At 30.9% G+C, this 24,724-nt stretch overlaps 2 protein-coding genes across 2 annotated transcripts in view; one reads left to right on the top strand and one right to left on the bottom strand.

The window, feature by feature from the left end:
• Positions 1-24,724, bottom strand: part of LOC140452092 (uncharacterized) — a 30,662-nt gene that overhangs the window by 4,537 nt on the left and 1,401 nt on the right. The gene's annotated exons all lie outside the window — the stretch shown is intronic.
• Positions 300-18,568, top strand: LOC140452210 (putative gustatory receptor 28b). Its single transcript, XM_072546325.1, has 3 exons — positions 300-1,316; positions 10,103-10,192; positions 18,491-18,568. Exons 1-3 carry the CDS (start codon positions 300-302, stop codon positions 18,566-18,568), a joined length of 1,185 nt encoding a protein of 394 aa, XP_072402426.1.

The following is a 24,724-nucleotide window of genomic DNA, read 5'->3' as shown; positions in this document are numbered from 1 at the left end:
TATACAAAGAAATAGTGCAGTTTATTCTCATATATAAAATATTCATTGAAAAACATGCCACAAGAAAATAGTTTCAGAACAATATTGAAATATTTCTATACAAAAATTATTCAAACTACATGTGTACGGCTGTGTATGTGGGTTGAACCCCTTTATTTAAATAACATGTCACCTTCACACTAAACACAAACGGTTTCTTTGATTAATAGTCCCTCTCATAAATTATTCCAAAGCACTTATTGTGTCCATTTTGAGTTTACCCAGAGACTAGTTTGTTTACGTCTTTTGCTCCAATAAAAATGTCGCAAAACGATAACGTCGTCAGTGCTACACGAGCTGTTTGGATTTTTGGACAAGTTTTTGGTCTCTGCTTTAGTTCAGCTTCTACTAAGTTTAAAAATAAGATACCCTCGCCGTCTAGAAACATTTTCAAAATAAGTTATTGGATAACATCGCTATCAATTACTGTATATTTGTCTGTATACAATTTTGCTCTTGAAATTGATCCCGAAAAGAACGTTGTTATACAAGCTGGGGATATTCTTAATGGAATGTCGAGCATTGCAGCTGCTGCTGGTTGTATTATTACAGGTCTGATATACGAAAATCGACTTACCACAGCTATTAAAAACATCAACGATATTGACCAGAAATTAAAGGTGTACCCAAAATGGATAAGTTATAAGTTTATTAGAAGATTTTCTTATGCTTGTATTATTTATACGTTAAATTCATGGGGATACTTCTTAGTAAGTTACTTGTGGACTTGCTTAGATAATACTATCGACTGCTTTGGTTCTTGGATTTTAATGTTTACTATAACAAAAGTATTCGATATTAATTTAATAAGATTTGTAATTCATATGAGTTTAGTCTGGCATAAACTGTGCATTGTTAACAGTAACATAAACCATTTAGCCGAGGAAAAAGTATCGCAATCAATTAGTTTATTTAAGGAAATGCAGAGAATAAATACTTTAGATAGTTTGAAGGAGCTTTACGAGGAAATCCTTAGAATCGGTGAAGAAATCAACAGCATATACTCATTTTCTTTACTTTTGATTATAACTAACCAATTTGTATCGATATTTAGTTCCTTGTATAATTGTTTTTTTGGTTACTACATAAATGGAAATTATATACAACCAACTTCTTTACAAGAACTTTTTGTGCCCTTGCTATCGTTAGTGCATCCTGGGGGCCAGTTATTAGCCACTGCCATTATATGTCAGCTAACCATTTCGGAATCCAAACACACAGGAAAACTTATTTTCAAGATTCCATTAACAAGAACTAATAAAACTCTAATGAAACGGGTAAGGTAACAAATTTTAATTAGTAGTTATATCTTTCTTTAAGTTTTTTATACCTCATGAGATTTTTTCTGGGATTTTTTCCTTTTACTTTGAAATTGTTTTCTGATGGGGCTACATCTTGCCTAAATGGTTAAGTCAATCGTCAAAATTGCTGATACTCCTCACTGAATGACGAAAGGTCATACTCAAAACCATCAGAAAAATTATTGTCAGGTCGTGAATAATTAATGACACAATTATTGGTCCTTAATGCAAAGAATGCTAAATTACCAGATGAGAATATCTGGTTACAATAAGATAGTGCATCTCCGCAGTTTGCATGCGAATTATGCAGTCGAGTTTTAAAACCATTGTTTTACTGGGAGTTGAATTGGTAGATGAGGACCAATAAAGTGACCTCCAAGATCTTCAGATCTTACATCTTCAGATTTTTTCTATGAGGTTATTTAAAATCAAAGATTTATGTAGATAAATTAAATAGATTAGAGCCGAAGTTAATAGAATTACTCCGGAAGTTATTCGTAATATTCAACGATAAAGTTTTTGTTGATTTGCTTATTGTCAAGTACAAATGGATGGCATTTTAAGCTAAAAAGTATTACGTAATAAATAATTTAATTTAATTATTATACATTGATATAAATTATACATATTACACATATTACACATAAAGAAATTTACTACCAACGCCTTTGTCACTGAATATATCACCAAGTACAAAGAAACCTTTTTAAAACTTGTCAAAACAGCTGAAAAACGTACTTCAAAATAGTCTGGGAAGCTCTCAAAATGCTGCAAAAGATACTTGGTCTATATTAAATGATTTTCAAAATAAAACTAACAGCTCAAACATTTTCTTTTCCAAACCCTGAAAATCTAAATGAATACTTCGTTAATGGAAGTAAAAATATAACATCAACTATTTTGCCAGCAAGATCTTGTTTCCTATCTCCCAAATTAAAAAAAGATCAGTGCAGTTGATAAATCTGAACTGATCCAAACAATCAATAGTTTTAAAAGCAAATCCTCCTGTAGTAGATACTGATTAACTTCATAAAATTTTTCTTAAATTTCCCAAAAAATGTGCTGGAAGTCCTGGTCTCACTAATTAATGATTCATTTCTTCTTCTTTAAGTGCCGTCTCCCGATTGGAGGTTGGATCTCATCATCACTATCTTTACTCTATCTACTGCTGCTCTGAAGAGTTCTATAGAACTGCATTTAAACCAGTCCCTTAAATTCTTCAACCATGACACTCTCCTTATTCCTATACTCCTTCCTCCTCTTATCTTTCCCTGTATATTAGCCTAAGTAGTTCATATCGCTGTCCCCTCATTACGTGTCCCAGATATTATAACTTTCTTATTTTTATTGTGTTTATTATTTCGCATTCTTTGCCCATTTCTCGCAATACTTCCGTGTTAGTTTTCTTCTGTTTCCATGCTATTCTAAGCATCCTCCTATAACACCACATTTCAAAGGACTGTAACTTATTTATGTGTTCTTGCTTTAATGTCCAGCTTTCAAGCCCATATTGCAGTATCGAAAACACGTAGCATCTCAGTGCTCTTACTCTTAGTTCTAATCTAAGGTCTTTGTTGCAGAGAATTGTTTTCATTTTTACAAACGGATTTTTTGCTATTTCTATCCTTGCTCTTATTTCGGTTGTTTGATCATTATTGTCTGAAATCCAGGTTCCTAAGTATTTGTATTTTTCAACCCTTTCTATCGGTACATTTCCCAAATGTATGTTTGTTGGTCTATTTGTTTTCTTTGTTATTATCATGTATTTGGTACTTTTTATATTCATTTTTAGTCCATATTTTTCACCGAAAATGTTTGTTTTGTTTATTAGTAATTGGAGTTGTTCAGCAGAGCTTGCCATAATTACGGTGTCATCTGCATATCTTATGTTGTTAATAGATCTTCCGTTAATTAATATCCCTTCACTTTGAGATAGTAATGCTTCTTCAAAAATGGCTTCACTAGATACATTAAACAGTAATGGGGACATAATACATCCCTGCCTAACTCCTCTCCTGATTTCAATTTCTGGACTGGATTCGTTATATATTACGATTTGTGCTCTTTGATTCCAGTAGAGGTTTGTTATTATTCGTAAGTCCCTATGGTCTATGTTTTTTGTCTTTAGAATTTGGACTAATTTTTCATGTCTAACTTTGTCAAATGCTTGTTCAAAATCAACGTAACAAACATGCACATCAACATTCATATCCATGCATCTTTGAGCTACCACATTAAAAGCAAATAACGCTTCTCTGGTTCCTAGTCCGTTTCTGAACCCAAACTGACTATCATCTATTCCTTCTTCCAGTTTTTTATTTATACGACCATGTATTATTTTCAGGAATAATTTGAGAATGTGACTTATTAGTGATATTGCTCTGTATTTACTGCAATCTTTAGTGTTTGTATTTTTAGGGATAGCACAAAAGGTGGAGAGTAACCATTGTTTCGGTATGTGTCCTGTTTTGTATACTGAGTTAAATAAGTCTACTATAATGTCTAAGGTTTCATCATGTATGCATTTTAAGGTTTTTATAGGAATTTGGTCTGGACCTACTGCTTTACCATTTTTGCTGTTTTTTAATGCCGTTTTTTTTTCCTCTTTTAATATCTTTAAGACCATATCCGCTTCTACTTCTATCTCCATCTATTCTGTTCTATTGTCTTTGAACAGTTCATTGATGTATTCTGTCCACCTTTTTATTTTGGCGTTAGTATTCAACAAAAGTTTCCTATTTGTTTCCTTCAGTATTCCCGGTTTTCTTGTTCTATTCTTCTGAGTTAATTCTTTAATTTTTTTTATGTGTGTTTAAACTATCATGTTTTTCTGGTATTCTTCAATTTCTGCGCATTGTTCTTTTAACTATTGTTCTTTCGCTTTCTTAATTCTGTATTTTATTTGTTTATCCACTTTTTTGTACATCTGATTATCTTTGTTTTTATATTGACGTCTTTCTTCCATTAAATCTAAAATTTCTTCCGTCATCCATTGCTTATTTTTATATCTGGTTGGTATTAGAAGTTCTTTTTGACTTTTATCTATTTCTGTCTTTATTAATAACCATTTTTTATCTGGTTCAGTATTTTGTAGAATTTGTTCTTTAACATTCATTAATCCGTTGTTGATTTCATCTGCCAGGCGTTGCTTTATGTATGGGTTCCTTAATTTACTTGTATCGATTTTTGCATTTGTTGTTCTTCGTTTTATTATTTTCATTTTGAGCCTAATTTTGTTCACTACTGGGTTGTGATCTGATCCTATGTCGGCACTTGGATAGCTTTTTGCGGATATAATTGCGTTCCTGTATCTTTGTCTAACTAATACATAGTCTACTTGGTTTCTTACAATTCTCTCTTCTTGATCTGCTGGTGACTTCCAGGTATATAGTCTTCTCTTTGGCATTTTGAATAATGTATTATGAATAAATTCGATAAGCCTGTCACCCCTTTCGTTTCTGTTGCCTAGACCATATCCTCCTGTATATTCTTCTACTTTCTCTTCTCCAACCATTGCGTTAAAGTCTCCCATTATAATGGTTACATCTTGCGTTTTAATGGATTTTAAAATGTTGTCTAGGTCTTCGTAGAAAGTTTCAATATCGCTCTCCAGTTGGAGCATAAACTTGTAGGATATTTATTTTGGGTTTGTTCTGGTTTAATTGTAAGAGTATAATTCTGTTGGAGTATGGAGTGAAATTTATTACAGCTTCATCAATGTTTTTGTTTAATATTATCCGGACACCATATCTGTGTGAACCGTCTTGACTTACTGAATATTATATTGTCTTATTGATTATTATTAATGATTCATTTGAAAAGGGTATATTTGGAGAGTGCCTAAAGATAGCCATTATTATTCCTCTTCATAAGGGTGGGGAAAAATAGAATTTTGTCAATTATAGACCTATTGCTTTACTACCAGTAGGTACTATCCAGAATTATTAAGAGACTTACAAAAGCCCGATTTATGTTCTCGTTGAAAACAACATTTTATCACAAAATCAGTTCGGCTTTTTATCTAATAAATGTACCAGTGATGATGTTTTCTGTACTACATTAGATTAACCAATCACTAAACAATATTATTTACACTTTCACTGTTTTTTGTAACTAAGCCAAAGCTTTTGATTGAGTAAATCACGACATTTTGATAAAAAAAACTAACGGATAAAAATACTTTGGATTCTACGGAATCTGAGTATTGTTTTTTAATTGGTTCTAATCCTACTTGGGAAATAGGAAACAATTAGTTAGAGCAAATAGTACTGACTCTAGTTAAAAAGCGTTGTATGTGGGGTACTACAAGGTTCAGAATTGGGTCTCCTACTTTTCCTTATCTTTATAAATGACATCACTAACTTAAAAATCGATGGAAAATTTTTTCTTTTTCCTGATAATGCCAGTATCATCTGGAGAAACTCTAATATTGCAACTCTCCATACAAATATACCTTCTGATCTACTTAAAATGAAAACCTGGTCCGACTCTTATTTACTCTCTTTAACGTGGATAAGACAGTCATTATCCTATAAAGAAGCTCTTCATTCTTTGCTTCTTAATAATAGCCAGATCAGTATCGTTGAGTCTGTAAAATTTCTTGGTATTTTTATAGAAAGCAATCTTAAAAAATTGTCCCTTCATATAAATTTGTTAGATAAGAAACTAGCATCAGCCTGCTATGCAATAAGATCTGTTTCGAAGGAAATAAATTTACCGTCTTCCAAAATAACAATATTTTTTTTGTTTGATTTTCATCTTCGATATGGTCTTTCATTTTTGCGGTTCTAGTACAGCTGCCCAATCTGATGTTATTTTTAAATTACAAAAAGGAGCGATACGGTATCTTTCTGGCCTTAGTAGAATAAAACAGTGCAGAAGCTACTTCAAAAATTGTAGAATTTTAAGGCTTCCCTCTTTATATATTTTAGAAACTGTTTGCTTAATTTGTAAACATTTACATGTTTTTCCAGAAAGATCTAATCATGACTACTCCACCATAAATTCAACCTTTGGTGTGTATTTACCGACCCCGTCCACTGAGTTAGTAAAGAAATCTATATTGGGCAAAAAAATTATTCACCCATCTCCCTTTACAACTTTAACCTGCAACATCTTTTCCCAAGTTCAGTAAAATGACAAAAGCCTATCTATCTGAAAGATCATATATTCAGTAGAAGAGTTTCTTACCGAATAACTAAAAACTTACAGTACCTTTATGTACAGGTAACTAAAGTAATTTTATATACAGGTTGAACGAATTTAAAACGGAACATACGAAATCAATGTATTTCGGCTCAACTCCGCTCTAGGTGGTTGTCCAACAAAAAGTTGTCAAATAATTATATTATAAAAACCCAATACTTCAGAGGGCTGCTGGATTCTGAACTCATTCAAGAACAAGTCAAAACTCCACCCAAACAGGTTGCCTAGAATCACTGTGAAAACTAGACTACACAAGCAGTTATTATGCTGTCAAACCACCTATAGCTTAGTTATAGTCCAAGAGATAGAGCCGAAATTTTGAACTGATCAGTAATATGACATTTCTCTATTGGAATATATTCATTGTAACTGGGTTAAGACTTTGCCTTACAGGCGGACGCCGCTCGTGGTACAGGGGGTGGCTATACAGGGTAGAAGTTGTCATTTTTTTTCGGAAAAATTAACGATCGATAATATGGCTGAAAATTTGCCCAGAGTAAGATCTTGGTATAACTAGACGAAATCCCAAAGGACGGACGCGAGAGTGGATACATAAGGGGTGGCGGACAGCTGGGTTGGTACAGAGAGCCATAAAACGGGGTCAAATGTACCACTTGCCTGCGCATTTTAGTTCTCGGTAACAATTTTCAAACTGATTTTATTATGATATTTTTATACCGATTGATTTAAAATTTGTATGCTCACTTCTGTTACTATTCTGAAAAGCGTCAAGTAGAGTTTTCCTCAAAATTTTCCAAAAAAATTTCCGTAAATGAAAATTTTCGTAATTTTTTGAGGTAAAATCTAATTTGTAGAATCCTTTCGATTTTCTGTAAGTTATATCATGATTTTTTTCCAAAAATTTTCAAACGATTTTTCCAATAAGAAAAAAAATTTAGAAAAACTTTTCTAAAACATTTGATAAAACTCTACGTCATCGTCTGAATCTTTTATAGAATATTTTGCAGTTTTAAAATGATATTATGATTATGTTCTTTTTTCAAACTAAAGTCATATTTACTTTACAAATCACATTTTTTTCTTAAATATAAATATTTTACGAATTAATTTTTAATTGAATAAATGTTTGATATTTAATATTTTATTAAATTAAAGAAATTTTATAATGTTAACTATTAAATATTTTTGGTGTAACAAATAGTAATTTTACTTATTTTTTATTACAATAAAAAGGTATTTAAATTTATATTGCATAAATAATGGTTATTCAGATATAAGAAAAATTTGATTTATTATTACATTAATAATCAAATACAAAATATATTTCTATTTATCAATAGGTAAAATTCAATTTGTAGAATTTCTTTAACATTTTACAAATAATTATTAATAAAAATCAATTTAATAGTGGAATTATCAATTTTTAAGTTTTGAAATTTACTTTGTAGATATTTTCAATATTTTTTTTAACTTTCAGATTGATTGAATTTTTTTTTCATTAGTTAATTATAATTTTACAAATTCTGTTTGGACATTAATTTTGCATCATTATTATTTTAAAATATTAAAATAATAATGATGCGCGTTCCATTTAGATCAGTAATTCTAGACGCATGCGCTAAATGTAATAAGTATCAAGATGCTTTTATTTAACTTGGTGAAACTGACTTCGATTGTAATGAAGTTTTTGAAACCTTAGAGACTTTCATATGTCACTTATATGGAACAGGACTGACGAGAACAATTCCAAAAAGAAAAGTAAACGATGTCAGATTTTCACTATTTAACCGGCAGTATAAGTTGCATGATGTGAACGAGCCTTTAAAAAAAAAACTAAAATATTTGGATGCTTCAAGCTTACCACCATGTCAAGATGAATTACACCAACATCTACTCCGAGCTCATTATATTTCAAATATTTGGACAAATGCTCATAAAAAAGTACCAACAGAATTGATTGTTGAAGAACATGGTTGGGAGTTTGAAGATGAAACATATAAATTCAAATGGTTTAGTGGACCTCAGATGCCAGAATCAGTTCGAGAAGTAGTGATTGAAAATGAAGCAGATAATGAATGTGATATTATTGAAAGTGAAAGTGACGAAGATGATGAATGTGATGACATCAATGAGAGTGAGAAAAATGACGAAATTTTTTTTTTCTTATCGGAAAAATCGTTTAAAAATTTTTGGAAAAAATCATGGTATAACTGACAGAAAATCGAAAGGATTCTACAAATTAGATTTTACCTCAAAAAATTACGAAAATTTTTATTTACGGAAATTTTTTTGGAAAATTTTGAGGAAAACTCTACTTGATGCTTTTCAGAATAGTAACAGAAGTGAGCATACAAATTTTCAAATCAATCGGTATAAAAATATTATAATAAAATCAGTTTGAAAATTGTTACCGAGACCTAAAATGCGCAGGCAAGTGGTACATTTGACCCCGTTTTATGGCTGTTTGTACCAACCCAGCTGTCCGCCCTTTTGGATTTAGAGTTTTTAGGGGCTAAATAATGAGCCATGAAAATGGCGGACATATTACTTATCGTTAATTTTTTCCCAATAATTTTTTCCCAAAAAATTGCAATTTCACCCCTGTCCGCCACCCCTTATGTATCCACTCTCGCGTCCGCCCTTTGGGATTTCGTCTAGTTATACCAAGATCTTACTCTGGGCAAATTTTCAGCCATATTATCGATCGTTAATTTTTCCGAAAAAAAAATGACAACTTCTACCCTGTATAGCCACCCCCTGTACCACGAGCGGCGTCCGCCTGTAAGGCAAAGTCTTAACCCAGTTACAATGAATATATTCCAATAGAGAAATGTCATATTACTGATCAGTTCAAAATTTCGGCTCTATCTCTCCGACTATTAGGCAAGCTCCTCTTTCCTTTAAAGGAGACAGATAGTTGAACGATATTTTATACAATGTCAATCACCGGGTATGGATTTATTTTTGTCCAAGTTTTATATTGGTCCACTATTTCAAATGTAGTTCAAACAGACATATATTAAATTGTATGTTCCGTTTTAAATTCGTTCAATCTGTATATTTGGGCGTCACATGTAGCAGCTTAAACTTATTAGTTCGAAAGAATTTATTATGCAATATGCAATTTATTGAAATTTTTCAATGGATAGTTTATTTTATTATCTTTTATTTTGTGATATTGGCGACGTGTGTAATTTCAGTAAATTATTGATTTTGTTATTTTTCCGACTTTTTGTAAGCGTTGTCCATAAAATTTTACAATTTTCAGTGACAATAAAGCATATTTCTATTCTATTCTAGTAATAGTAAAATAATGGAAATAATAATAATTATTAAGAAAACAATTTTATTATAAGTAAAAGTTCGCTTCAGCTTGTATGGTTGAACATGAACATGGAAGGCCTAGCATCAGATTAAACATTCTCAGGTTAATACTAAATAATTCTCAGGTTAATAATAAAAAAAGGAATAAATTGGAGAGTGTAAAAAATTCAGAATTTGTTTTAATTATATCGTAAGAGATGATTTGATGTTGGTAATAATTACTATTATTTCTTAATGTTTCATTTTAACGTAAAATATTAATTGTGTTTTAGATCAATTTATTTTCCTTGCATATTTTGCATAAAAATTTCGATATAACTGCCAGTGGATTCTTCAGCATCAACTGTTCACTTCTTTTGATGGTAAGTTTCATAAAAATTTTAACTAACTGCATATACGAAAGTACTATAAAACTACTAAAATGTTATGTACCTATATCCTATATTACTGTACGGGTATGAAACCTGGATCATAAAAGTTAATACGATAAACAAGTTAGAAGCCTTCGAGATGTAAATATTATCATAGAATGTTGAAAATATTATGGGTTTAACGCATTTCAAATACAGATATATTAAATAGAGTAGGTCATGGTGAAGGTAACTTTAATTTAATATTCAGATATTTTAGATCTGAATTTTTATACTGAATGACAAAAAAGGTAACACCTACGTATTTTATTAGAACTTATTAATTTTTTACATATCGTCTTATCTTGACATGAACAATAAGTGATAACATTTTCAGGTTTATCGGTTAACTTTTTGTGGTGGCTGTGTGAATTGTTTGATGATAAGGAAGCATTCAGTTGTCGTGTTTTAAAGTTCACGTAGATGATTAAAAAGCCTTTTTTTATTGCTAAAAATGCCTAGAGTGAGTAGAATTCGCCGGTTGTCCCAGCTAACTGATTTTGAAAGAGGTCGAATTGTCGGGTTGCGTGAAGCTGGTCTATAGATAAGAGAAGTTTCTAGAAGAACCAACATATCCTTACGCATTATACTACAGTGTGAACGAGCATGGACTCAAAAAGGCGGAGGTCACCGAGCGAGACACCGAAGAAACATTGTATACACTGCAACAAGCTCTTTGAAAAGAATGGGAACGAGTTGAATCAAATTGAAAGAAACACTTCATTTCATTTCAAAAACTTCATTCAAAATAATGTCACAGTACTTGCGTTTTGTTAATAAAGATCAAGGAAGTAATAACTGATATTTACCACATTACTTACACCTTCTTCTTCTTATGGTGCCTATCCATTCCGGATGTTGGCGATCAGCATGGCTATTGTAACTTTGCTCGCAATTATTCGGAATAGTCCGGTTGTAGATGCATTGAACCATTTTCTCAGGTTTTGAAGCCAAGATATTCTTTTTCTCCCTAGTTTTCTCTTTTCAAATACCTTACCTTAAAGAATGATATAAAACAATCCATATATCTGTTCATTGGTCATAACATTGCAAATATATTATAATTTGTGCTCTTTAATTAAGTTAATAATCTCGCATACCTTCCCCATTGTACGTATTACCTCAATATTACAGTCACACGATCCATCCATTAAATTCTTAAGATACGTCTGTAGTACCACATCTCTTAGGCCTCGAGCTTTCGGCTTCTGAAAAAAGACTTTATCCTTACGAACTCTGATCTTGTTTTCCCTATGCTTTATTTTATTTCAGTAAAGTGGTCTTATTTACTGTTAATATTGGTACCAAGGTATGTGTAACTATTTACCCTGCCAATTGGCTGTTCGTTAACAAAGAGCAGTGTATTTAATATTTCAAGCTTACTGACTACCATGTACTTTGTTTTTTTTTTCGTATTGAGATCCAGTCGATATTCTCTACTTATATCTAATATTCGTGACATTTTAATTCAATCGCGACATTCAATCTTTAATGAAACACACCACAATATACATGCAACTCATAAGTATGTGATTGAACAGATGCAAAAGTTTCATCATCTACAGCCTTCCGAATTCTCCATAAATTTAAGTTCCATAAATACAAAATTAAATTGGTATAAGATTTAAATCAAGAAGATTTTGATCGTCGTCTCGAATTTTGCAAATTAATGACACAAGATATCATTAATAATCCACAATTGTTAAGCAATATTTGCTTTCGGATGAATGCTCATTTTCATTAAATAGCTTGGTGAACAGACATAATTGCCGATACTAGGCTGAGAGTAATCCATATTGTGCGTGAATTTCACACAAAGCATCCTGAAATGTTAAACGTATGGTGTAGTATCCTAGGTGATCACATTATCGGACCCTTCTTTATCACTGGAAACTGAAATGGTACATCGTATCTTGAGTTACTTGGCAAGTGGTTGATCGTATTAGAACAATAGTAGAAAATCATAATAAACTTTCCGAAGTTTGGTTGTATTTCAATATGATGGAGCTCCTTTACACTTTGCTGTACCTATTCTACAAAATTTAAACGAAACTTTTCCCACTCGTTGGATAGGCAGAAGAGGAGAGATGATGGATTGGTCACCTAGGTTACCGGATTGAACACCGCTAGATTTCTTCTTTTGGGGGTATTAAGGATTCCAAAACAGATTGTACAATTGTATGGAAGTGAATAACAGTCATTTCGAACAATTATTGTAAAAAAATTTTGGTAGTAAAATATTCATTCTAAATGTAACAAAATTGTTAAAAAAATAATTTTTTTTCAATCCCGTTTTCTTACTATTGTATTTATTTTTCTTATAAACTAATCACTTTCGGTGATTTTTAATACGGGAGTGAGAGGGTGCCTTTCCCAGCAAGCTCAAATATAACAATGTCTTCCCCTTTAAATATTAATTGACGTGATTTTGCACCTTTCCTAAAAATTAGAAGTTCAAAAGTTAGTTAAGGTAAATAGTTTTATCTGAAAAGGACTGTATACTATTTTAAATTCTGTATTGTGTGTTGGTTTTTAGTAGCCTGATGTTATATTTGTAGTTGACAGTACATTGGATATGCTTTAACCTGAGCCTAATTTTGCCGCTTAGTGGGTTATGGTCTGACTTGACAGCGGCTTCTGGGCATATTTTTACTGGTGTTATACAGTATCTTTTATTAATCATAGCGTAATTTATTTGATTTTTCGCTATGCGACCTGGACTATCGTATACCAATAACGTGTAAATTAGAATACATTAAATGTTTAGTTTTATATTTTATTTGAATGATTTTTTACTTTTTCTATATTTTAACGTTAATCTAGGATAAAGTTAGTTAGTTTTATCTGTTAATGAATACATGACTGTGTTGCTGTTTGAAGTGTTTTGTTCTAAAAAGTTCGATCGGTATATAATAATTATTGTATTTACCGTAGTATTTTATATTTAAAATAATGTCGCTCAAACAAATTTGTGACATTGTTTGTTGTTTTATAAACAGAGAAAATTAAATATAGTAAACTGTTCTTTTTGACGTAATCAGAATTTTATCGATCTTTCCAGTAAATATTTTATAAGCAAACATTGTCGTTTCTTGAAGTTATGTTCTAGATTGTATAATGAATATCTCAACGATAATACACTTAATAGATTAGGTTTCGTATTGTGAAAATTGGATTGGGTAGGTATGCAAATCGAAAAACAAAAAAATTTTAAGATGATAATATATATATATATATATATATATATATATATATATATATATATATATATATATATATATATATATATATATATATATATATATATATATATATATATATATATATATATATATATATATATATGTATACGGGTACCAAACCCCGAGAGTTCCAATGTACAGCCCACGATTTCATTATAGTTATTTATGACGCAGGTTTTTGGATATAAAATTTTATTTATGATATGTACATCATCATTCAATCTTCGCTTATCCACTGCTGGGCATAGATTTCCCTCATAATTTTCCATCTATTTCGATCTTGTGCCTCTTGCATCCAATTCCTATGACAACGTTTTAGATCGTCAGTCCAACGTGTTGGTGGACGACCTCTGCTTCGGTAGGCATCATCTCTTGGTCTCCATTCCAGTATCCGTTTTGTCCATCTATTGTCTGTCATTCGAGCCACGTGACCTGCCCAGTTCACAGGGAAAGAACAGTAATAAAGTGGAATATTTTTAATGCTGACTGGGCAAGTTTCAGAACTGAGATAGACCGACAAATGGAACAAATTTTTTTATCTGGAAATATAGATAATGACGTAGATAATTTTAATAAATGCATTATATCTGCTGCTGACATTTACGTAGGAAAAAGTATAATAACTTCTACAAGAAAGTTAACACCTTGGTGGAATGAACGTTGTGCAGCTACTGTAAAAGAATACAAAACTGCTCTTCATAAGTACCGTCGAAACAAAAGTAATGACAAGTTGATTTGTTTTAAAAAACTTAGAGCCAAGGCGAGGTATATCTTATATAGCAAAGTAAGAAACTCTCATGGAAAAATTACATTTCCACTTTAACTCATAATACTGCCCCTTCTCAAGTTTGGAAGAAAATAAATCAAATGCAGGGAAAAAATACGCACACAAAAATTCCAGCTCTTTTACATAAAAGTAATTTAGTAACCGATGATCAACAAATCGTCAATGTAATCGCCGAAAATTTCTATCAACGATTTAAAAACAAGAATGTTGTCAATGAAACAAACCCTCCTGAACAATATCCTTCCCAATCTCACAAATTTGACTCTACTGTCTTAAACACTCCATTTACTTTACAGAAACTCTTAAATATTTTACCAACTTGCAAGAATTCAGCTGCAGGTCCCGATAATATCCCCTTTACATTCATTAAAAATCTTCCCATTATCTGCCGTAAAAAAATTGCTTATACTGTACAACATAATATGGACCAATCAGAAGTTTCCCATGGACCTACTACTGGACCAAGAAATTATCCAGATTTTTAAAATGATCCATAAAAGCTACTTTATTAAGAGGCTGTTAACTTGTACAAACAGTGGTTGTAATTTTCAAGCAATACAGGAACACATTACACCAACGCCTTGATTTTGTAGCATTTTAAAATTTCTTTCTGTATAAAGTTTCAATTTATTTATTTAAAATTCCATTCTGTGTAATGATTTAATATACGTCTTTCAAATGCCCGAAAGAAAGTTTTTATAAACATTCGAATAACATTCCAGACTCCTCGAAAACGAAATACTTAAATTTCTAACGAAAAGACGTACTGTGAGTGTTTGTTCATACAGTTTTAATTCCACCCAATACCGGTTTCTCTGTAATAATTGCGTCTTAAAAGCTTTGATTGGAATAAACACAATCGAATCATTTATGTGTATTGAAAAGTGTCACTAAGAGAATTGTAGGCGGTTGTAGGCATTTGCCAGATGCTCTCTGCCAGATTCCTCTAAGCGCAACCAATCGTCTGCAAGCCTGCTAGCAGTTGGTTGCTACTACTCGTTAAACAAGGTCCACTTTTCGAGATGGGAATTTGTATGTTTCCTTAAAAATGTAATCTTTTCTCATCGACCTAGTGTCATAATAACTATTTATTACTTATGAGGGTAATATACTATTATTAAAGATTTATTACTTTAATTCTGTAATTTTGGGGTCATCTGACTTCGTTATGTGACTAGAACTAAATACGATATAGACGTTTTTCACGTAGGATGTGTAATATAGTTGCAACGGGTGTTAAAAAAGACTAACTTGCACAACTACTTCTCAACATCAAATACACATTAGTGGACTTAGAACAACCTGCCTTGATTGATAGTGATATGCTGATAGTGGCTGTATTTAGGAAATACAAAAAAAAATAAACAATTCCTAACTCTAAACCTGAGGAAGAAGAACTTGAAGTTTTTCCAATGTCGAATATATCAAGCCGATCTGAAGCTGTGGGAAATGGCAAAAATCGCGTCACGTTTACTTATTTACCACCTTTATAAAAACTGAGTTTATTTGCTGCAAAATACAAAAACTGCATACAAAAGCTGCACTTTCTATCTTTAAAATGCATCTTGATTTGTGTCGATAGGACAGATGGATCAAAAGATATCGAATTTTCACCGTCGAGCTGATACAAATTTTATTGAACATTAATTTCGTGCACGTGACTCACAGTCAAAATCGACGGTCGCTTCAAGCGCTGTTTCTGAGAGAACAGTCCATTCTACACAAAAAGTGCTAATAAACATTTTTATTTAAAATTATCTCAGATATATTTTTTATTTCAAACATTTTTTCTACGGCGTACAGTTGTTTTTTTTTTTATAAAAGAGATTATTTGTGGATACTGGTAAATTTTGCTAAAGAAACAATACCGGTTACGAGAAATGCAGGAAGTAAAATGCAGGAAATGAAAGAAAATAATCCAGAAGAAGTAGTTTTGGAAGAAGGATCGGATAATGAGGAAAATGTTACCATATTTAATGAGAAACAAGAAACCGGTATGATGGAAAAATTAATAAGGATGATGAAAGAAGAAAATTAAAAAAACATGAAAATACAGTAAGAACAAACAAATACAATAATAGTGAAAGTGAAACGAGAAAATAGGAAATGTTGAAAGCACATCAAGAAGAAAGTAAAAAAGTGACAAGTAAAATAAAAAACAAATTAGAAAAATATGAAGACAAAATGTAGAGTTATCTGTAACAAATGCAAAAAGAAGTAGATAACATAGCGGAAGAAACACAAAAAAAGTAGAAAGTCAGAAGAAAAAAATATAAATTTTACAAGAACAAATCGAAAATATTGAAGAGAAAACATACAAAAAATTACAAACGTGGATGGAAAAGGTGGAGGGGAAACGGAAGAGAGCTTTGCAAGAAGATAAGGTAGAAACAAAAAGGGGAAATTAAAGAAATCGAGAAGAAAGTGGAAGAAATGGAAAACAGAAAATTTATCGAGAAAATCAAGACGTGATCATACCAACTGCTAGTGACATTAAGATCAAATTTAACGGAGACGTCAAAAAACAACATCCCATACCTTTCATTAAAAGATTGAAAAATAAATTAAAATTTATTGAACATTTTGAAGCCTGGAAAGAAATAATAATAAATCAATTAAAAGATGGAGCAACTTTTAAGCAGTAGCTGCAAAATGGAAAATATCAGAAATAATTAGGGATCTCTAAGGAAAGGTATGCAATGTAATTATTTAACACAACACATTTAGAATATAATTATAAATTGGTAGAATTAATATCACATAATTTTGATAAAACATTGGAAAATAATGTGACACTACAAAACTATAACGAAGTAGACAGCCTAGGCTAATTTCTACAAGTGCGGGAAGCACGTAGAAAATAAAGAAGAAAGAGGAAAAGTCATGACATTAGTCGAACAACAACACATGCGAATATATACCACAATAACAACCAATTCAATTTGACAACTAATACTACTAAGACAAACTAGAAATGATAACAAATTCAGTTCCAATCGACCCGCAGTATATATAGAAAACATGGAAAAATATCAGGTAAATAATCGGAATGGACAATACAAATTTAACAGGGAGAAATATGAAAGATCTGAAAACAACAGACCACAAAGAACAGAGTTAAATCATACAACAACGGAATGCAGGGAAGAAGATTACTGAAATAATCTCCCTGAGATCAACAGATTTGAAGGGTCGTCTTTTCGTAAAGACGTCTACTAAATAAAATGCACAGCAATTGTGGAAATTTTTTTATAATCCACGAGAATTCATCAAATTAACAGAAACACGAGTCGAACATAAAAAATAAAATTTAATCAATAATACGTATTAATGATACGAAATTAATCATGATAAATCAGGGCATAGGAACTAATATAGGAACTAAAGTTTAAAGTACTGCACACAAATTTGATATGATTAATAAGATGAAATAGGATAATGGTTTGGAGCGTACAAATTGGATTATAAAGAGTCCAAAAGAGCTGAAAAATATGTTAAAATTGACAGATATACGATTATGATAAAGGAAACATTTGAATATAAATACCTGGGTCGCACCGAAAAAGGTGGACTTGGAAGAATTTAAAGGAGTAGAATATAAATAAAAAGGAGCAGAGGAAATAGAAATAACAATGAGTTTAGAGAATGGCGTCCAGCAGAACTTAAAAGAAATACAAGAAATTTAAAATTGAATGTGTAAACGAAGAGATAGAAGATAATTATTATGAAATAAATGGAATGCGATCTATCTGATATAATAGAGACTACATCAGGGGAACATTTAATATAAATTATATATATATATATATATATATATATATATATATATATATATATATATATATATATATATATAATTTTTTGTTTGCGTATATGCATGCACTTGGAAAAGTTTTTTATTAAGGGAATATGAATGAAAGATGCACTGGCAGCGAGAATAAAAAATTACGCAGTGATCTAGTTTTGATTTAAAAAAATTTCTTGTTTATCAAAAAGATCAATATTTTGTAAATAAAAATAAAAGGAGGGGAAGTTGTTATGATCCAAAAATAGAGAAAATGCAAAAAGACGTAGAAATGGAAGAATAACCCAAAATTAAAAAAAAAGTTTATTTTTATCTAATTATACTAAAACTAAATATCTAAATATACTACTACTAAATAATTCTATGAAGGGATCATTTACAGGTTAAGATTTTATTAATGATTAATTATGTTACAGATTGTGGGAGCTGTAACAGTGTACCTGGTGATGTTTATTCAGTTTGATCTAGCCTCCAGGAAGCAAATAGCACAGTGAACTAGACGAGGAAAAGCAAATCCAGAAGTTAGATTATTTTAATGTAGATTATAAGTTTGATGATAATTGTGAATAACTATTTTAATTTATTGTATTTAGACAATTTTATTTTGTTAGGAAATAGTGTTTCCCAAGCCGTTTAGACTTGTTCGTTATAGGTCTTTCGTATCCCAGGTTCCTTGTTTAATATTATTATCTTATCTTAAGAAAAGAGAATGCTAGGATAATGTACATAAATAAAAGCAAGTTTTAACAACTTAATGAACATGACACAGAACACAGAACATGAACTTTTAGAAAAAGAGGAAAATAAAGAGAATGAGATAAAGAGGTTGAAAGAGCAATTAAACTGCAAAAAATTAACAAGTGAGTAAGATAACAAAGCCACCAACGATAGAAAAGGTTGAAAGGCCAATCAAACTGCAAAAAAAATAACAAGGCCCCTGAATGTAATGAAATGTCCTCAGAGTTGTTCAAGTTTGGAGAAAGGGAAATAACGGAAAGGAAATATGAGATTATACACAGAATATGGAGAAGTGAAGAGAAAGTGACAAGAGAGTGGAAAAATAGTATCATCTGCCCAACAATAAAAAATGCGATAAAATCCTCTGTAAAAACTGTAGGGGAAACTCCTCGCTTTGTTGTGGATATAAAATATTTACCAGTATAGAAGAACATCATCGGAGAATATCAGGCAAGATTTAGACAAGGAAGATAAACCATCATCCAACTATTCACGCTTAAGTAGGTTTTAAGCAAAGTCTGATATTTATTGGTATTTTGTAAATGCGACCACCTGATGGTGAAACTTCAAGACCACTTAAAGTCACACGTTAAGGAGGGATAGAGGAAAAGCCTGGGAGTCAGGTACCACTTCAATAGCGAAGTGTGACCGGTTTGATCTTCGGACATGTGGATGGCACAATGGTACACTACACATGTTCCTAGGGGCAGGGTTGATCACTGTGTGTGTATATTTAAGGCAAAGATCTTGTCATAGCTCAAATAAGTGAACCCGCATGGGACAGAGAACATTGAGTTCAATTCTTCAAGATGACGGAAATGGATGGTAAAAAGGGAAAACTTTGTTTTTGTCTTTTCGTCATGACTTTTACTGGAATTAGAAACAAGAGTATTTGATTTTATGTTTGAATGTGATGCATTGCGAGATATTGTAAGACGTATATTGATTTCATGTAATAAAATGTACTATCCTCCAATAAATGCGTTCCGGAATACAGCTTAAAAATACTGATCATACAATTTTTAAGTCTTGTATTCTAAAATAATTATATGTAGGTATTATTATATACTGAAAAGTCTTCTTTTATAGTCGTGATTTAGCGATTTTTGCCTTGAATTTCTTCTAACATATCATCGTTACAGCTTTAGCGATACCGGTGCATGTTAACGTTCATTATTGACTATTTTACGATTAATATTGTATTAATTAAGTAAAACTTAAACTTTTACCGAAGAGACTAAGACTATAAACTTTATTGAATAGAAAAAAGCTGTTTTTTAAAAAAATAGAAAATTAACGCAATAACTTATACGTTACCGATAAGTTTGACATTGACTAACATAAAATGTATAAATAAAACAATAATAATAGTAAGAACTTCGTGACCATCTTAATCTATCCAACATAATTATCAAATAAAAGATATTCATTTCATAAAATTAAACTTCGATCCTTTATAAATATATTTATAGGTGAGTATTTACACACTGCAATTCTATGAATGCATAATTAACGAACGTTTCAGATTTAAGTCAATTCTACCTTAATAGGAAGCAAAATAGTGACTTTTCTATACGTATGCTATTTATAAGTAAATATCATCATTTTTTTTCAAATTGCTGCAGTTTGAATTTATTTATTTTATAAATATATTGACGGATACAACCGGTGAGTGATAAATTAAACCATCACGAACATCTAAACTTTTCCTTTTATTAATCTACCAGAAAAATCCAAGAAACAACTAATTTAAATATTAGTTTATAATTAAGTTTTTGTCTATAATTTACGAGATAAGTATATACTTAGTGATGTAATCCAGTCAAGGTTTCTATTTTATTTATAATTTTTTATTGTTTATGCGATATTATTGCTGTTTTTAAGTTTTATATAATCGCCAAGTTTGAAATGTATATATTTTAGTTTCTACACTGAATATTTTATATTCACGAATAAAGCACAATAATTATAAATAATATTCCAACAGTGACATTTTGATACGCCTCCCTCACCCGAAACCTCCGTCTCCATGCCCATCGACGGTATGAAGGAACTGTCCTTTGTTCTAAGTGGCAGTAAAGCATTGATTAGTGATCAATCAGTTTAGTAGTGCCTGGGGTCTCGGGAGACTGAGACCTCGGAAACTCTGAATAAGATCAAAGAAGAAGAAGAAGAAGAAGAAATCAAAGGGATATCGAAAGCACGGCGCAATGGTAATCAACGCGGTTCAACCCGAAAGACTGTTGAGTTTAATATTAATTCTTGTAACAGTAATAATCTTAGCTCTATAGGTTTAATATTTGTATTCATATAATGTATATATATATATATATATATATATATATATATATATATATATATATATATATATATATAGGATGTATCAGAGTTAAAACACACTATCAAAATATGTCATGAAATAAACTATGTTTTACTATCCTGACCAAAATGTTGATTGTCAAAGTTCATTTTAAATAATCTTAACGACTAGTAAGTTGCACTGACGAATTATGATATTTTGTAAACATTTACACATTTTTTTATCTATATTACAGTGTCTTGAAAAAGGAATTCTGAAAGCTTGACAAAAAAACAAAAGAGTATTTCTCTAACATCTCGGCCAACCCCTTCTGACTGGAGACCTAATAAACTGGTGGTTTTGTATATATATATATATATATATATATATATATATATATATATATATATATATATATATATATATGAAAATCACTCGGTTCTCGGGAAGAACCGCATTGAGAAATTAATGCTCGAAGTTTCGGCACCCATTTCGGAGCTATTTTCAAGATGGATACGGTTCTGTTCGAGTTCGAATAATCTCAATCTTCCTACTCCCCTCACTCGTGACGTACCAGTATCATGTTCTGTATAAATACAAGAACCGTCAAACGGCACTGAGGTCTCAATCTGCCTACTCCTCAGTGTTGAGTGACTGTCGTTTAAAGAGTATTTAACAAAAACTGCCCAAAAGTTGTGTACATGAACCAACATTATAAAAAACCCTGTAACTTTCACTCCCTGCTCTACTGCCTTAAACCTTGTTTTCTCGATTGCTGAATATTGTGCTTTAATTTGACTTCGAAGTTCACACGTAAAAAGGCTCGACATTCAGCTGCACACCACGATGAGGATGATAGCTGGGATAATTAAATCAACTCCCGCCCAATGACTCCCAGTGATAAGTTCCGCCTTCCCATCCACAACGAGTTGACGAACTTGTACCCGAATATAAAAAGATCATAAACCGTGGAAATCTACCGATCCACCAAGATACTGAAAATGTTGAAAGTACCAGACTTCGTTTTAAAAAACCCCCACTATAAACGGCAAGAATGATTTGCTCTGGATTACCCACAAGTCGCCAGGGTTTGATCTTTCACGGAAACCATGATTTACTCTAAATAGGATAAGAACCAGACATGGAAGATGTGCATACATGTTACCTAAATTGGGAAATCGGCCGTTTCCTCAATGTGACTGTAGGGAAAACCAAACTCTCTATGAAATTATTAAAGAGTATACCAAAAGATCTTATATTGGAGAATCGGTTCGGTTAGTAGTAGCGGGAGCCCAACACCAGAATATATTTGTGTGTCTGTTATTTTAGGTGTTGTATTTACCATTATCGAGATTATTGCTGGATATTAAAGATGCTTTTCGTAATTTCATAACTGAGGCTCTTTAAAAACTTACTCTATTCAAAAGATTTAGTAAAGTAGATTGAGTAAAATATTTACATTTCTGGCATATTAAGGATTGTTGCTAATTTATAATAATAAAGCAGTTGAATAACGGTCTCTTGGTCCTAAACTACTATAAAACTTATATCGCGATGAGTAGTTTTCCTCTGAAAACCTGTTTCAGGACGTTGAATGTAAAATAATTCTCGACAGGTAAGCTTAACTCATTCCATCCTGAATGATAACAACAATAAATACATCACTTTCTGCGATTTAGAATTTAGCAATTATTAAATCAAAAAGACAATAATGAACATGTATGATAATTATAATCAATAAAGAAAAATATCAGAGTAAACACAACTGAACGTTTTTAATCTACTTCTCTTCTTGTAACATTAAAGTGAGGATGATGCCATAACTTTAACATTGTTAAATTGTGATTTTACAGTGTTTTTCAGATTTATTGGCGATGGTCTGGAATATGTTATCGTTGACTTTTCATCTGCGAATGCGGTATACATAACGAAAAGCGATTCTACAACGGTCATATGTCTTTCACTACCGTCCGAAACCGCCGAATATACTGTAGCATTAAAAAGCATTCACCGTGAAAGCTGCTTGAAACTCCTAAAACTCCTTTCTAATTTAATATTCATATGATTTTCTCACCTGAAATATATTCAATGTGGAAGAAATTTTTTAAAAAAATCTTCAGGGACAGAGTATTCTACTAAAGCGTGTTCATTATTAGGAACATTTTAATAACAAAATGAAAATCTTATTAAAAATATGGTGTTTTTGTTATAAATTAAAGCAGTGTCGCTTTATCGTTACTGTGAATATAAACTGCTAGTAAAATCCGTAAATTAATTTATCTTTATATATAAAAATCTCGTGTCATGGTTTTTGTCCAAGCTATTGTAATATTCAAAAACCACTGAACCGATTGCAATAGAATTTTGTAAGAGTGTAGTTGTTGGTCCAACTTAGGAGATGGGATATTTTTCTCGCTGACCCTTATTTATTTTTAATGTAAATTCAAAATGATTTTACCTCTAAGGTTTTAGTTCATTTGATCCATGTAGTTATAAAATATCATAAAATGACGTTTAACAAACTTTTTTTATAATAAATCGAGAATGACTAAATCGATTTGGCTAATTTTGTATTTGAAGTCCTAGGAAAGTCTAAAGGGGAGAAAATAGAAGCAACGGATTTATTTCTCAGACAGTTACACAGTTACATTATACTCTTATACAAAAGGTTCTACATGACTCTACCTCACTAGTTGTAGTTTATTTGAACATAAAGTGACGTTTAACAAACTTTTTTGTTTCGCTTAAACTCAAGAAAATATGATGAAATTGTAAGGAAAAGAGTAAAAGCAGTTTTATCTTTCCATACAAACAGTTTATTTTATTTTTAAAATTCAAAAATTTTTTAAAATATTCAACATTGTTTATTTACAATAAAAGAACTATTTTTCAACATTTTCTCTGCAATAAAGTTAAAAATTTTAGTTTGTACATTAATTCAATACATTTTATTTAAATAATTATGAATTTAATAAAACAATTCTAAATAGGTAAACTTGAACATTAAAATTTACTGAGAATGTTAAAAAATGTTAAAATTTAATTGAGTATACCAAATCCATAAAATTTTCCACATAGGTATATTTTTGTCGTATTTATAAAGAAAGTAAGCTTCTAATATTTATAGAAGAGTATGGTTTACAAAAAAAGTTATAATTTATTGGACAGTCGCTGACAATATATGATTTATAAAAAAAAAGTTATATTTCATTTGACAATCGTTGAGTTGCGCCAAATGTATTCAACTTACAGTTGTTGTTAGCAACGCAATATTATTCAATATGAACTCAAATTTAAAGTAATGATTCTAAATGAATTTAATTAGGTTTTTATTAAAACTCGAGGAATACTGTTTTGTGATTTTATTTGTTATACATATTGTTATGTATTTGTACTATACACCAAAAAAATGGTGATGGCCAAAAAGCTATTTGGTAAATAGTAATATTTCTATTTGTACAAATCTATAGACGATTATACAAATTCAGAAATATAAACATTAAACCTTTGATTTATTGTTTCAGGCAGTTTTATTTTGCATGTATTAGTAGTGAATAATTGTTAGTTTACAGGCACTTTAACGCAAATTTAAATTAGGGTTTGTGTATTATTT

This window comes from Diabrotica undecimpunctata, chromosome 10 (assembly GCF_040954645.1).
Source record: "Diabrotica undecimpunctata isolate CICGRU chromosome 10, icDiaUnde3, whole genome shotgun sequence".
In the NCBI taxonomy this organism is placed as follows: domain Eukaryota; kingdom Metazoa; phylum Arthropoda; class Insecta; order Coleoptera; family Chrysomelidae; genus Diabrotica; species Diabrotica undecimpunctata.
The sequence above is the reverse complement of the archived record's forward strand: the minus strand, read 5'-3'. Positions and strand labels throughout refer to the sequence as shown.